This window comes from Coccinella septempunctata, chromosome 7, assembly GCF_907165205.1.
Source record: "Coccinella septempunctata chromosome 7, icCocSept1.1, whole genome shotgun sequence".
NCBI lineage: Eukaryota > Metazoa > Arthropoda > Insecta > Coleoptera > Coccinellidae > Coccinella > Coccinella septempunctata.
Window position 1 is genome coordinate 8,664,874 of NC_058195.1, and position 13,994 is coordinate 8,678,867.

General features: G+C 35.4%; 3 protein-coding genes across 3 annotated transcripts in view; 2 read left to right on the top strand and 1 right to left on the bottom strand.

Annotated features, from left to right (window-relative positions):
* LOC123316753 overlaps positions 1 to 7,135 on the top strand; it is a 55,565-nt gene extending 48,430 nt beyond the window's left edge. The window contains exons 16-21 of the mRNA XM_044902968.1: positions 4,849 to 4,983; positions 5,484 to 5,713; positions 6,004 to 6,183; positions 6,307 to 6,694; positions 6,751 to 6,886; positions 6,993 to 7,135. Of these exons, the coding sequence (XP_044758903.1) occupies positions 4,849 to 4,983; positions 5,484 to 5,713; positions 6,004 to 6,183; positions 6,307 to 6,694; positions 6,751 to 6,886; positions 6,993 to 7,044 (1,121 nt within the window). The 3' untranslated portion in view covers positions 7,045 to 7,135. The remainder of the gene's footprint in view (positions 1 to 4,848; positions 4,984 to 5,483; positions 5,714 to 6,003; positions 6,184 to 6,306; positions 6,695 to 6,750; positions 6,887 to 6,992) is intronic.
* A 2-nt stretch (positions 7,136 to 7,137) lies between these two features.
* Positions 7,138 to 9,839, bottom strand: LOC123317061. Its single transcript, XM_044903420.1, has 3 exons — positions 9,659 to 9,839; positions 7,637 to 7,855; positions 7,138 to 7,535 (listed from the first exon to the last, which is right to left on the bottom strand). The coding sequence occupies exons 1-3, from the start codon at positions 9,717 to 9,719 to the stop codon at positions 7,297 to 7,299; spliced, it is 519 nt and encodes a 172-aa protein (XP_044759355.1). The 5' UTR covers positions 9,720 to 9,839; the 3' UTR covers positions 7,138 to 7,296.
* A 1,508-nt stretch (positions 9,840 to 11,347) lies between these two features.
* On the top strand, positions 11,348 to 13,497 carry LOC123317164. The gene is made up of 3 exons (XM_044903554.1): positions 11,348 to 11,505; positions 12,785 to 12,898; positions 13,120 to 13,497. Exons 1-3 carry the CDS (start codon positions 11,445 to 11,447, stop codon positions 13,353 to 13,355), a joined length of 411 nt encoding a protein of 136 aa, XP_044759489.1. The 5' UTR covers positions 11,348 to 11,444; the 3' UTR covers positions 13,356 to 13,497.
* The last annotated feature ends 497 nt before the right edge of the window (positions 13,498 to 13,994 follow it).

Consider the following 13,994-nt stretch of genomic DNA (forward strand, 5'->3'; position numbering starts at 1 on the left):
GGATCGAAGCTTCCATAGGCATGAATCGCACAACCCGACCCCTTCACCTCAGAGCGAAAGCTTGGAATTCCGAAAGTGGTTATTTTTAGAGTAGTGAAGAATGTGAATCAGAAATAGCTATGCAGTACAAAAATGAAACGGTGACCGTAGGTTAAATAGTTGTGAGTTGTCCACCAGGAATGCTTGTTCTGATTTATCAATGGCGCTAGGTGAGTACTTACCTAAGGGTTTGAGATGAAGCTTAAATTTTTTTAATTTCAAATCGTAGTCATACACAGGTTACTGGTGTCTTTTCTCTTTACAATCTTCGTATTTTATAGCTATAAACTGAATATATGTCGATGTGTGGAATCGTTTTTTCTTATGAACTATCGAATTCATTTGATAATAATTGTAACAAAAGAACATGGTTACTTTTTTTTCATTGAGAAATTGATTGTGAATCAGAGCAAGCTCAGCTAGAATTTTTTCCACGTTTGGGAGTGAATTAGGAAATTGTTGCATTCTCCAATCAACAAAAAAGTGTGTGATTTTTCCAAAAATATTCAACCTCACATTTTTACAGCGATTCATTTTTGTTAGTCCATCTATGTTATTTCATCCCGAAGGATATATAGTTTTACGGTTTTCAAAACTAAGCCTACTTTTTATATGTGTCACATTTTTGTCTGTAATTGATATTGGAATAAGCATTTTCATCGCTCACAAATATTTGGCTTTTCACGAGGATGTATTGATATCTAGTTAGCCTAGACAAGTTCCATGCATAAAAAAATATTACGTTACCATAGCAACGAACAATAACTCATTAGAAGTGTCAGTGTGAAGTTTGAGGTCAAAAAAGTAAACCACAGTTACTCAATAAATTGAGAGAAAGAAGATGTCCACCGAAATTGTGAAAATCGAAAAATTTGAGTATCGAGCCATCATCAAGTACCTGTATTTGAAAGGGTTAAGATGTGAGCAAATTTACGAAGATATGCTTAATACCCTTGGTGATCAATGTCCTTCGTATGCGACCGTGAAAAATTGAATTGCAAGCTTCAAAAGAGGTAAATTTTCCATTGAAGATGATAACCGATCGGGAAGGCCAGTTTCTGTGTCAGTCCCCGAAAATATCGATGCAGTTCATGACATGATTTTATCAGACCGTCGAATTGGGCTAAAACGGATATCTGAAGCACTGAATATTTCATACGAACGCATTCATCATGTAGTTCACGTCAATTTGGACATTGCTGCAAAATGGATCCCCAAATGTTTGAATGTTGACCAAAAGCGTGCAAGGGTAGAAGCATCGCGTTCGATCTGTGCTCGATTTGAAAACGACGTAGACTTCTTAAACCGAATTGATACTATGGATGAGACTTGGGTACATTTCTTCGATGCAGAAACAAAGCAACAATCGATGGAATGGCGACACTCTGGTTCTCCAAGACCTAAAAGAAGTTTCGTGTCCAAAAATCTGCTGGAAAAGTTCTTACTTTAGTTTTTTCTGGATTGCCATGGAGAAATCATAATTGATTTTTTGAATAAGAGTAGAACAATAACTGGAGATTACTATTCGAGATTACTGACCATTCTACGGGAAAAAATTGAAGAGAAAAGACACGGAAAGCTCTCCAAAGGTGTTCCGTTTTTGCAGGACAACGCCCCTTCACACAAATCTCATGTTGCCATGCAAAAAATTCGTGATTTAGGGTTTGAATTACTAGGTCTGATTTGCAGAGCAAGCAGAAACATTTTTTTTTGTAAGGTCTAGAGACGTTGCAGGTTCGCTGTAATAGATGAATCCATCAATTAAGAGGAGTAATAAAATATTTTGATACTGAAATTTTGTTTGGTTTAGTAGTAGTATTGAAAAGAATTTTTCAATATATCCTCGTACGTCAAAAAATAACTTGTATATTTGAACATCGCTATACTTCTCCTTCTATGCGAGTAGAATACTGTACTTTTTAACCATTGTGAAAAAATCTCTTCTTATATTTCAATATTGCTATAGCCATTTCTTAATGTTTAGAGCCTCTGTCTGACCATGAAGTTTAATAGACCAGTGAATAATGGCCCATAAATCACAACTGATTTATGAATGACATAATGCTTATGATCACATTATACATTGATGTGAATAAATCATTTTTGGGATTGATCAGGCACGTTATTGGGATCAACCCTAGAACTTCTTTCTATGTCCAAGTCTTTCTAGATCCAGAGCGACCAATAAAAAGTATGTTCTTTTATCTGAATTCTTTCCTGATTTGATACAAGGTGGATCTGCTCTTTACACTTTCAGATATTTGATTTGTCCTATTTTTGCTAAATTATTCTTCAGCTTGACTTGTAGTGGTCGATGAATCAAAATAGTTTTGACACTCTGCTTAGTTTTGGGTCCATCGGCTGGTCACTAAATGTTAGACCTACACCTCCTCTTTGCCAAGCTTAGGACAGTGGTCATTGCATACCATCTACAACTTGCTTACCTTCAGTAAACGATCCCAGAATATACTTCTTTAGATAAACAGTTAATTCGATTTGTTCAGGAAATCTCAACCAGTGAAATATCTCGCATACCTGCAGAAAAAAAAACGAGGATATTCAACCTAACCAACTCCAGCCGCAGTCAGAAATAACCCAGTCGCAACTTGCCGTAATTGCATTTCCTCAATAAAATTTCCTGCCTATTTATCCCAGATCCTTTCTACTGCTTCTCATTGCCGCAACGTTTTCCTTTGATCCTGGGAAAAATAAAATAAACATACCGTTTCGTTTTCACTCGAGAAAACGCGGTGCCAATTCTATACAGCTGCCAGCGCCGCCGTTTAGTTGGGGGAGGAAAGTGTTTCCAAAACAAAAATTCGAATATTTCCGTCTCTGCTCACGAGGTATGACTGCTGCTAATTTATTTGATATGGTGCCGAACAATTTTGAGGGACGCTGGTGTAACATATTATGCATCTCTATAAAATGAAACTGTGCATTAACATGTACGAGGATATATTGAAAAATTCTTAGCCTACTATAGAACCAAACAAAATTTCAATGTCAAAATATTTTATTACTCAACATATTCTCCTCTTAATTGGATACATTTATTACAGCGAACCTGCAACGTCTCTAGACCTTTCAAAGAAAATATTTCTTCTTGCTCTGCAAACCAGACCTCCATAGCTTTTATTACCTCCTCGTTGGAAGAAAATTTACGACTTTTCAAACTTTTTTCAGTTGAGGACGGAGATGATGGTCGAATGGAGCTAAATCTTGTGAATGAGGGGGATGTTCTAGTAATTCAAACACGAATTTTTTGCATGGCAACATGAGATTTGTGTGCAGGGGCGTTGTCCTGCTAAAATAAAACACCTTTGGATAGCTTTCCGCGTCTTTTCTCTTTAATTTTTTCCCATAGAGTGGTCAGTAATGTCGAATAGTATTCTCCGGTTATTGTTCTACCCTTATCCAAAAAATCAATCATGATTACTCCATGGCAATCCCAAAAAACTGAAGCAAGAACTTTTCCAGCAGATTTTTGGACATGAAACTTCTTAGGTCTTGAAGAACCAGAGTGTCGCCATTCCATCGGTTGTTGCTTTGTTTCTGGATCGTTGAAATGTACCCAAGTCTCGTCCATAGTAACAATTCGGTTTAAGAAGTCTACATCCTTTTCAAATCGAGCACAGATCGAGAGGGATGCTTCTACCCTTGTACGCTTTTGGTCAACATTTAAACATTCGGGGATCTATTTTACAGCAATTTTTCTCATGTCCAAATTGACTTGAACTATATTATGAACGCGTTCGTATGGAAATTCAGTGCTTCAGATATCCGTTTTAGCCCTATTCGGCGGTCTGATAAAATCATGTCATGAACTGCATCGATATTTTCGGGAACTGACACAGAAACTGGCCTTCCCGATCGGTCATCATCTTCAATGGAAAATTTACCTCTTTTGAAGCCAAGGGTATTGAGCATATCTTCGTGAATCTGCTCTCCCCTTAACCCTTTTAAATACAGGTACTTCATGATGGCACGATCCTCCAATTTTCATAATTTCGGTGGACATCTTCTTTCTTTCAATTTATTGCGTAACTCTGACCTTCTAATGAGTTATTGTTCGTTGCTACGGTAACGCAATATTTTTTTATGCATGAAACTGGTCTAGGCTAACTAGACATAAATACATCCTCGTATACCTATGAAAAATCTATTCTTGGTCGTATATCAGAGAGTCAGAGTCAGAGAGCATGGCCCTCCTTACAATCGATAATTCGAAAACTGTTGAATAATTTTGGTGCCCATAGTAGTCCAAAGTACCTCTCAATAATAAAGTGTTGGGTAGATCTAAATCATTTCCTCACAATTCCATAGCATAATAATATTTGCCTCATAGTTCCGAATTAATTGCTTCAATCATAGAACGCATGTTTTATTCATAAACTTTGAATTGGGATCTGAATTTTTCAATCTTTCATCTAGTTCACCTTGATACTACGTGAGTGATGTGGTAGAAAATTTCACTATCCATACATAATGTTTATTTGGTTTTAAAAGTGTAGAGAACTGTTTCTTGATGTATCTTACAGGTAATGAATAGAAGTACTTGCTGAGATTGTTAGTTTAAATGACATCATCATTGAATTTTTCTTCTCTCCTATCTCTATAAAGGTATTGAAAGTTTTTATATCTTCTCTTATCTAAGAAGATATGAAAAATGTAGGGTATCCATTATTTGGCCAGGATCAAGTAGGTCACTATCAAATAATAAGCCCTATTCTTCACATTTTAATGAAATTTAATTTTACGGTAATTTTTATGGATTGTTTATTATTTTGAATATTTTCATTTTGTCAGAGAATGGTTTTACCGCCGATTCCGAAGATGACCACAATCATCTTCGGCACAAATTGGAAGAAATACTGAAACTCATGTTAGTGATTTGGTGCAAGGAAAATCAGGCCTTGAACGTGATCACTGCCGAGCGAAACGGTAATAAAAGCAGATAGAAATCGAACATACTAACATTTGTTGTGGAATCGTAACACGTTACTTGGCATTTTTCCTAACATTCATTAAGATCGCTTGAAATACATCATGAATGTCTGAGTAAATCTGTCTAGTTTTCTTGCAACTTATTTTTGTCACTTTTCTTGACATTGAATTGATGGAGATTGAATGGGATGCTCTGTTGATCTCATTCTATTGGACAATTATTCACAGACATTCAGAGAAAATATGTTCTTCTCAACATTTTTCCATCCATTTCAACAACCAGAAGCCTCTTCACTCTGGGTGATGTAAACGCAAGTTGGAAATTCTTCCATTTAAGAATAAACTTCATATCATGCTATCTTTACTCTTTTATTGCAGAAGAAAATAAAGATCATGGTGTACTAACTCAATTTGGTGTGATGAAATAACGAATAACCTACAGGACCTCAATACTGATACCATCAGTAGTGTATGATATAACTTTTTTTCGATTCCAGAGAGCGACAAAACAGTAGTGGTACAAAGACAGTCAGGAGAATTTGGATTCCGGATACACGGATCAAAACCAGTAGTCGTATCCGCCATAGAACCTGGCACACCAGCAGAAACATCGGGGTTAGAAGTAGGAGACATAGTTTTAGCTGTTAATGGCGTCAGTGTTATAGATAAAAGTCATTCCGAAGTTGTCAAAATCGCACATGCTGGTAGCGATACCCTAACCCTAGAGGTGAGTGAAAACCTAAATTAAAAATTTAGCCAAACCTTACCTGACCTAACCTCACCTATTCCAACTTGTCCCAACCCAAACTAACTTTATTTTACCTAACCTAAATCTTGCGTGTCCTCACCTTACCTAACCTCAGCAAATTTAACGTGACCTAACCTAACTTCACCTTATGTAATTTAACATAAGAGGTGAGTTAAATTCTGCTCAAAATATATACCAAGATTAGTGTCATCACCTTGATGTATATTCATCCAATCCACTCAGCATCTTTCACGATTTCACCTGTGTAGGTTGCTAGAACATGCTACGCCGTCAACCCAGCACAAGATGTACATTCCACTCCTGCCCTCTACAGTGGTTATCTCTGGAAATTGAGTGGGTACGCCAGTGGTATACCTTCTAACAAATGGATACGACGATGGTTTGTCCTGAGACAAAATAATTGCCTGTATTACTATAAGACTGATTCTGTGAGTATCATCCTTAAATATCATCGCTTGATTACTGCTACAGGTTCATTATTTTGTGGAATTCATCATAAAGTACTGGAATTTTGGGCTATCCTTCTTATAATGATCGTTTCTTTTCACCAGGATAAACAGCCAGTTGGGGCGATGATGCTCTACGACCACGAAGTTCGAAAGCTGGAAGACAACGAAGGAGGTCTATCAAAACCACACAGATTCAGCATACAGAGGCCGGACTCAGTGCCCCTGCACCTTTCGGCCGACAATAGAGAGGCCCAAGCGAGGTGGATGGAGGTCATATCCAAGGCTATAGCAGACAGTCAGATCGTAGACGAATTCCTGGAGGAAACCAAGAGAAATTTGGTGCTTGCACCCTGTTCTATCACGAATCCTGACTGCTTCGGCTATTTGGTCAAACTTGGTAACCAGTGGAAGAGCTGGAGTAGGAGATATTGCGTGTTGAAGGATGCTTGCCTCTATTTCTATTCCGATGCTAGCTCCAAGAACGCTTTTGGTGGGTTTCGGTTCCCCTCCTCCTTTATTGACATAATGAGAACGTTTTTATTTCAGGTGTGGCCTACCTGCATGGATATAGAGTGCAACAATCGTTACCTGGCAGTAAAAAGCATGCTTTTGAAATAATTCCTCCGGATCCTGACAGGAAACACTATTTCTTCCACACAGAATCTGATGCTGACAGAAGAAGGTAGGAATTCTTTGAATTAGAATTTATGCCACCTTCAAAATTTGCCATTGGAATATGCCGGAAGTGATAAAGAGTGTCTCTATCTCTTCTTCTATTGTTTTTTCAGATGGATAGCTGCGCTGGAATATTCGATAGACAGATGGCTGAAAATAAACTAGGGACCTTTTTCAATATTCGCCAAACATTTGATACAGAAGAAATATGTAAATTTTTTATTCGACGTGAGAGAATATAGGTAATAAATGAAGACGTTTCGAGAACTCCCCTGTTTATTTATCGAAAACAATGAATGTAAACTTGTATGTTATGAAAATATGTATGCATGATTTTTTTAATAAAATATAAAAAAATTATGTCTTTCCTTCTCGACTTACAATAAGAGTTCGACAGTTCAAAAGGTTTATTCGAAATCAGATCACATAAACCACAAAGAAGCAGCTCAGGAAAGTGTAGAGCAGAACTGATGTGAAACTTTCCGGACTTGAATTTTTGAAGTTGTCCAAGGTCCAGCTATTGCACAATGCTTCGTCGCATGTCAAGCACTCGACAACTTGCCCAAACTTCTCATTTTCGAATTCGTTCTTCAGGATTTTACAATGGTCGGCTGTTGTTGTGTTTAGCAAGCACGTCCTGTAGATTCCCTCGAATGCTGAAATAAAGCAAAGATTTTCATTTAAAAAACTTATATCGCACTGCATTCAACAACTATGAACCTGCGAATGATATATTTTATACGAGTAAAAAACTTACTTTTATTTTGCTTATTTGAGACTTTAACAGCACCGCAAATATATGATATTTGAGTTTTGTTCTCCACCCTTTCTCTTTCTTGATCGAGAACTCTGGTCATAGGATTATTGTTCCCAGTTAAACCGTCGCAATTGGGATATCCTTTTCCTGCTGCAATTGGATCATCACAACCTTTATCTGTTGGATCACAGTAATAACAATCGATCCCATAGGAGAAGCCTGAAAAAAAAAGCATTATTGAACACTGGAAGAAATCATAACATCAATGGAAGCCAGTTCAATGAACACATCGATCATATTGATCTATTGATCAATGCATAAACCATAAATATTCTTCAAATTGAAAAACTGAAATTTGTGAAATCAGTAGAAGTCATTCATTCGTACAATGAAAAAAAATCATTGATGGAAAGAATGGTTTTGAACCCTGAATTGAAAAATGATCGATTTGGCCAGTCTTCATTTAATGTACGATGATAATTGTTAACTACAACATCCAGCAGACATGAAAATATTACTATTTGTTACTTTTATAAACAATTAAGGTGAAAATACTTCATTCATTTTCAGAAAAAATTAAAAATGAGTTTTTATTGTTCAAAAATAACCAGTGATGGATCCGTACATGAGACAGAGTAGCAAATAGGTCATTTTAGGGGGGCCTAACCCCTTGCTAATTTTTGACCCAGAAAATCAAGAAGCCTTGGCAATATGTATGTGAGAATATTTTGAAAAATTTTTGATCTCTCCGATTTCCATCAAAACTGCAGTATTTACTAAATCGAGGGCGTAGGTTACGAATATGCAAACAGAATTTTGCTGAAAGGATTAGTTTTCAAGTTATGCTCGATGAAAAATCGGAAATCTTGGTTCTTCGCGAAAAAAATCATAAAATCTAAACTGTAGGCGGTCAATGAATGAAAGTTGGTTTCCTCTATTAGCAAAGAAACAATCTATCACAAAAAAAATCAGCATATGTGCAGTGCCTCTTTTCTGGCGGTTACATTTCCTCAAAGTTGACAGATTTTTTCGAACTTTTCCTCTAAAAGTGATTTTTTCTCCAAAGTACTGATCCCACATATTCGTAATCTACGACCTCGAATTAGTCAAGAAAATGACCGGGGTTGATATATAGTTCGAAAAATAAAAAGATTTTGATTCAGAAGAATTTCTGCACACCAAAAAAAGGTCTGGAGGACAACAGGGGACGTTGTTCCAGAAAAAATATCACCCTGTACATTTGCTTTTGAAATTGGCATGTCACATGGTGTAAACTCTCAATTGTAATACCTAATACCTATGCCAATTTTCAGTTGGATATCTTGTGAAATGTAGATCGAAACTTTTACAGACTGTATCTCGGAAACGAAAGTTTGCGATCCCACGTTTATGTACATAAGTTAGAATTCTTGAAAACTACAATTCAACCTGACAAATATCCAGTATCTTGAATTATTGAAGACTGACAATCCTGTGGTAGGAAGTTAATTTGTTTGATATATAAGTGATAACAATTTTTATGTCTGGAATTAAAAATCTGGGGTTCTCCAGTCGAAAGAATAGAATTAAAGGTCACCTGACATATAAACTGATTGAGGAATGAGATATCAAATTGTTGAATTACCAAATTGAACAAAGATGATGACGGGTCATCTTTATCACAATTTTAACATGAAAGTTGAGACGAAAACGTTTACACAACTGAAACTGGCCAAATATATTAGAACCATTTGTTGTAGACTGTTAAATAAAATAAAGAGAGGATAATATGTAATGAAAGATTCGACTTTGTAATTCTTGTACCTCAATAAACACTGGATAAATCCTTGAAATCCTGTTGCAAAATGACTGAGAATAAAATTCAAAATGATAGTGAATAATGTGAATAATGATCTTTGAAAATATCAGTAGGTAGTGAACTTTGGTTATTAGATGCATACAGTTCATGATTGATTGAAGAAACCAACAAAATGAGGATACCTAGGTTTTCGAAAATCAAACAGAAAAAATTATGGAACTTACCAACAAAAGCACTAACCAGAACGGTGGTGATCAAGAATTCTTTGGCACTGATTGAATTCATTTTGGACGGGGTTGATATAGGGTGTTATATAATGGAACTGATTTTCGATAACCGCCTTTGATGGATGTGTGACCAACTTGGGATATGGAGATCGATAAATTCGGTTATTCATAGGTAATATCTATGGGAAGGTAGGTCTCTGATAAGATAAAGTAATTTGATCACTTTCCACTCTGAATCATGGCGTACAGACCATATCAGATAAGGCCGTTACTTTCTTAATCCATGAGAAGATTTTCGGTTGGGTTACAAAGAGATAATAAATATTCTCCAAAGTATAAGGAGCTTTCATTCGAACTTTCCTGAATCAAAAAATATGTATCGCTACATCCTTATGGAAAGATGAATACCTACTACAATCGTGAATTGATTTATGTAATCGGTATGATAAAACCATAATACAACTGTTGCAATTAAATAAATTGGATAATTATCATCAAAAAGCTTCTTGATGAAAGAGGCCATTCAATTTCTATAAATGATCTTGAAAAAATAATGATTCTCTAGCTAGACAGACCTTCTGAAATATTGTATCTCTTTCTAAAAGTAGTATATAGGGCATATAAAGTTTATAGAAATGGTCTCAAAAAATCCTCCCCTTCTATATGGTTTCGCTATATTTCCATGAATGAAGGAACGCCATCATTGAGTTGCACCATCATGTAAAGAAAGAAAGGAAGGAAAATTATGTTCATGATTACTATTTCCAATAGAAATCCCTTGGAATTGAATTGGAAGTAAAATATACCCCCCCTCTTGAATTTTCCACTCTGGTTCTCCAAGACCTAAGAAGTTTCGTATACAAAAATCTGCTGGAAAAGTTCTTGCTTCAGTTTTTTGGGATTGCCATGGATTAATCATGATTGATTTTTTGAATAAGGGTAGAACCATAACTGGAAATTACTATTCGACTTTACTGACCACTCTACGGGAAAAAATTAAAGAGAAAAGACGCGGAAAGCTATCCAAATGTGTTTTGTTTTTGCAGAAAACCGCCCCTGCACATAAATCTCATGTTGCCATGCAAAAACTTTGTGATTTAGGGTTTGAATTACTAGAACGCCTCCCTTATTCACCAGATTTGGCTCCATCCGATTATCATCTGTTTCCTCAACTGAAAAAAAATTTAAAAGGTCGTAAATTTCCTTCCAACGAGGAGGTAATAAAAGCTGTGGAGGACTGGTGTGCAGAGCAAGAAAAAACATTTTTCCTTGAAGGTGTAGAGACGTTGCAGGTTCGTTGTAATAAATGTATCCAATTAAGAGGAGAATATGTTGAGTAATAAAATATTGTGACATTGAAATTTTGTTTGGTTCTATAGTAGGCTAAGAATTTTTCCTTATATCCTCGAATAAACGCAGTTCTTTCTACTATGTGCTTACTGATTTTTGACTAGACGATCTTTGACGTCATCTCTTTCGATGTAGGTTTTCCTCACTTCTGAAATTTGATCATTCTTTCCGCCCACCATTTCTCAATCTACAGACCTTGCAGGTTTGGTCACAATCAGAACAACACTTCAGCAAAAATAATGTGGGAAATGTTAATTTTCACACCAATTAAGTTATCCTTCTTCGAGCCAGAAGACTGATAAGAAACTTCTAATCTGTACACCGAGAATGATTAGGGGAATCCAAACATGCTAAGGATTTTTGCCGATGTAATTTAATCGGGTCTCTCACTAGATAAGTTGCAGAATTTTTTAAGCCACAGACAGTTCCCAAGATGTGCTCGGTTAAGTTTGTTTTATATTTTTCTGTCTTCCTATCTGGTTTTTTTCTCACAAGTAAGTAATCCACTATCTCGACTTGAGTAAATAGGGGTGATCTATATTGAGTGTGTTTGTTCAATATGGCTAATTCGCTGATAAGTTTATTTGATTCATATTTTAGCTAGAACCTTTTTCCGGTAAATCTCTCGAGTGCATTGAAAATATACCTGAGAAAAATCTATTAAACGAACGACTTCCAAGTGGATAGTTTTCCCTAGAAATATGAAAAGTATCAATAGGAGAATTAATATCATAAAGTATATTTTGTAAAGCTATTTCATGATGTGAATTGTTTTAGCTGAGCTGTGAGCGTCATTTCGCAAATCATTATTTGAAATGCAGGGAATTGGGTGCTTTACGATATTTACATGTGACTCATTTCTAATCAAACTGGATTACGTTTGCGTTCATTGAAATTCATATTTCCGTGAACGAGATGAATGATTGAGTACTCAAAATTGAATTAAACCATCACACAACTACAAAGTCATATTGGACGTTGGAGGAGAGCATGATATAAGCTTATCTAGAAACTCCTCCTCGTAGTATTCTAGCTAGAATTTTCTATCGAATCAGTTTCATGTTAGAGTGCATCCACCATATTATCGTATGGATCCAACACAAAACATGAATTGTAGATGGAAAAACCAATAAAAACTCACGAATCTGAAAATGATTCCTCGTGAAAATAGTCATAATTCAATTACAAACTTTGAAGTGGAACATCTCAAACATGTTCTATTTGCTTGGATATTATTAGAATTTACGTTAGCCATATGAATATAGAGTGAAAATGCAGTTCTTGATATGAAATTGGATGAGAATTCTTCATCTAAAAACCAAATGTGTAAAAGCTAATAAATAATTATTTAAATTGAAAATATTTTGAATATGTATCCTCAGCAAGCAAATGAACCTCAACTTTTATTGCTACAATTTTGATTTCGGAATTTATGCCTTACTAGAATAGGAGCATTAGTCTTCCCTTATCAGTAATATTATAAATTATAATAATTCAAAATTTCTGCCGTTATGAATCAACGATCAAAAATTTATAATGGCTAAGCTATGGGACAGTGCATATTTTTCAATGATCTCACTCACTCATTTTTTTCAATGAAAAAACATTTGAGGTGGTACGTACAAGTGAAAAAAATAAATTCAAAGTAAGCTAGTTTAGCTAGTAAAAATTCAATCTAGGTAAACATGTGAAATTGTATAGCTATACTCATGAAAATTGGGGTATGTTGGTAAATTGACTGAATGTTGCTCATTCTAATTTTTTTGTTCACAGCTGAAGGAGTAGGTGTTAAGTCCTGTTATTATTGTAATGGAAATTGCACAGAACCAAAGCTTGTCAACTGTACCAGACCAGAAAGTGGCTGCATAGCATATGAAGTTAAACAAAGTATGTATACACAAGGGTTGAAGCAGAAAATCAATACATTAAGTATAAATAAATTGATTTATATCCAACGAATCTCTGCAGTTGACAAATAACCATCTTCCAAATGCAATATTTAAAAACAATTTTAGAGGTAGTATTACCACCAAAACTTTGAATAATTTCAATGAATTCTATTTTGATTTAATTGCAAAGATTTGATCAATGAATGTTTCTTCAAATAGACAACAACACAGATATCTTCAAGAACTGCTTCGCATCTTCAACATGGAACTGCGATCGAGTTAAAAAATGGGTCTCCAACAAGCACCTCCGTATAAGTGTGACCAGCTGTCAAGTCTGCATGGAAAACGACTGCAACAAGAATATATTTTTCAGGATCAAGAATTCGTCAACCAGTGTATCCCTCAGTACACCCCTCCTATATTTCCTATTTTTCCGTTTATTGTTGTTGAGGTGAATCTGATGATACACAAGGAGGAAAATGTATTATTTTGTTCTTAATGAAGGATACTCAGATTTTGAGATTTCTTTTCTTTTCATTTTTAATCGTACCGTCTCATTTTGTAGCATTTTTTACTCAATAAAGTCATGTATCTAAGGAGTGATTCCATTTAAGCAGTAACTCACTCCCAAAGTATAATAAATCGAATACAATCTCAGTTACAAATCGGAATTATGAGATGAAAGTCTAACGTGTACCTCAGAATTCCGAATTCTACCTCAGAATTCTGACTTCTGCCTCAGAATTTTGACATGTATCTCATAATTCTGACTTGTATCTCAGAATTCCAACTTACGACTGAAAATTCTGACTTGTATCACAAAATTTCGACTTGAAACTCAGAATTCTGGCTTCTATCACAGAATATCGACCTGCAAGTTGGAACTATACACTTAGAGAAAAACATTTTTTTACCCCCTAGGTCTTCGTAAAAAATTATTATAAATAATGGAAATAAAATTTGACCCACTTATTCCTAGTTCACTCCGTTTTATTGAAAACAGTTGAATAGGTTTATATTTCTCAAGTTTCGCATAACATTTAACGAAATTTGGCGTAAAAAAAATGTGAAAAGTTAGATGACCACAAATAATA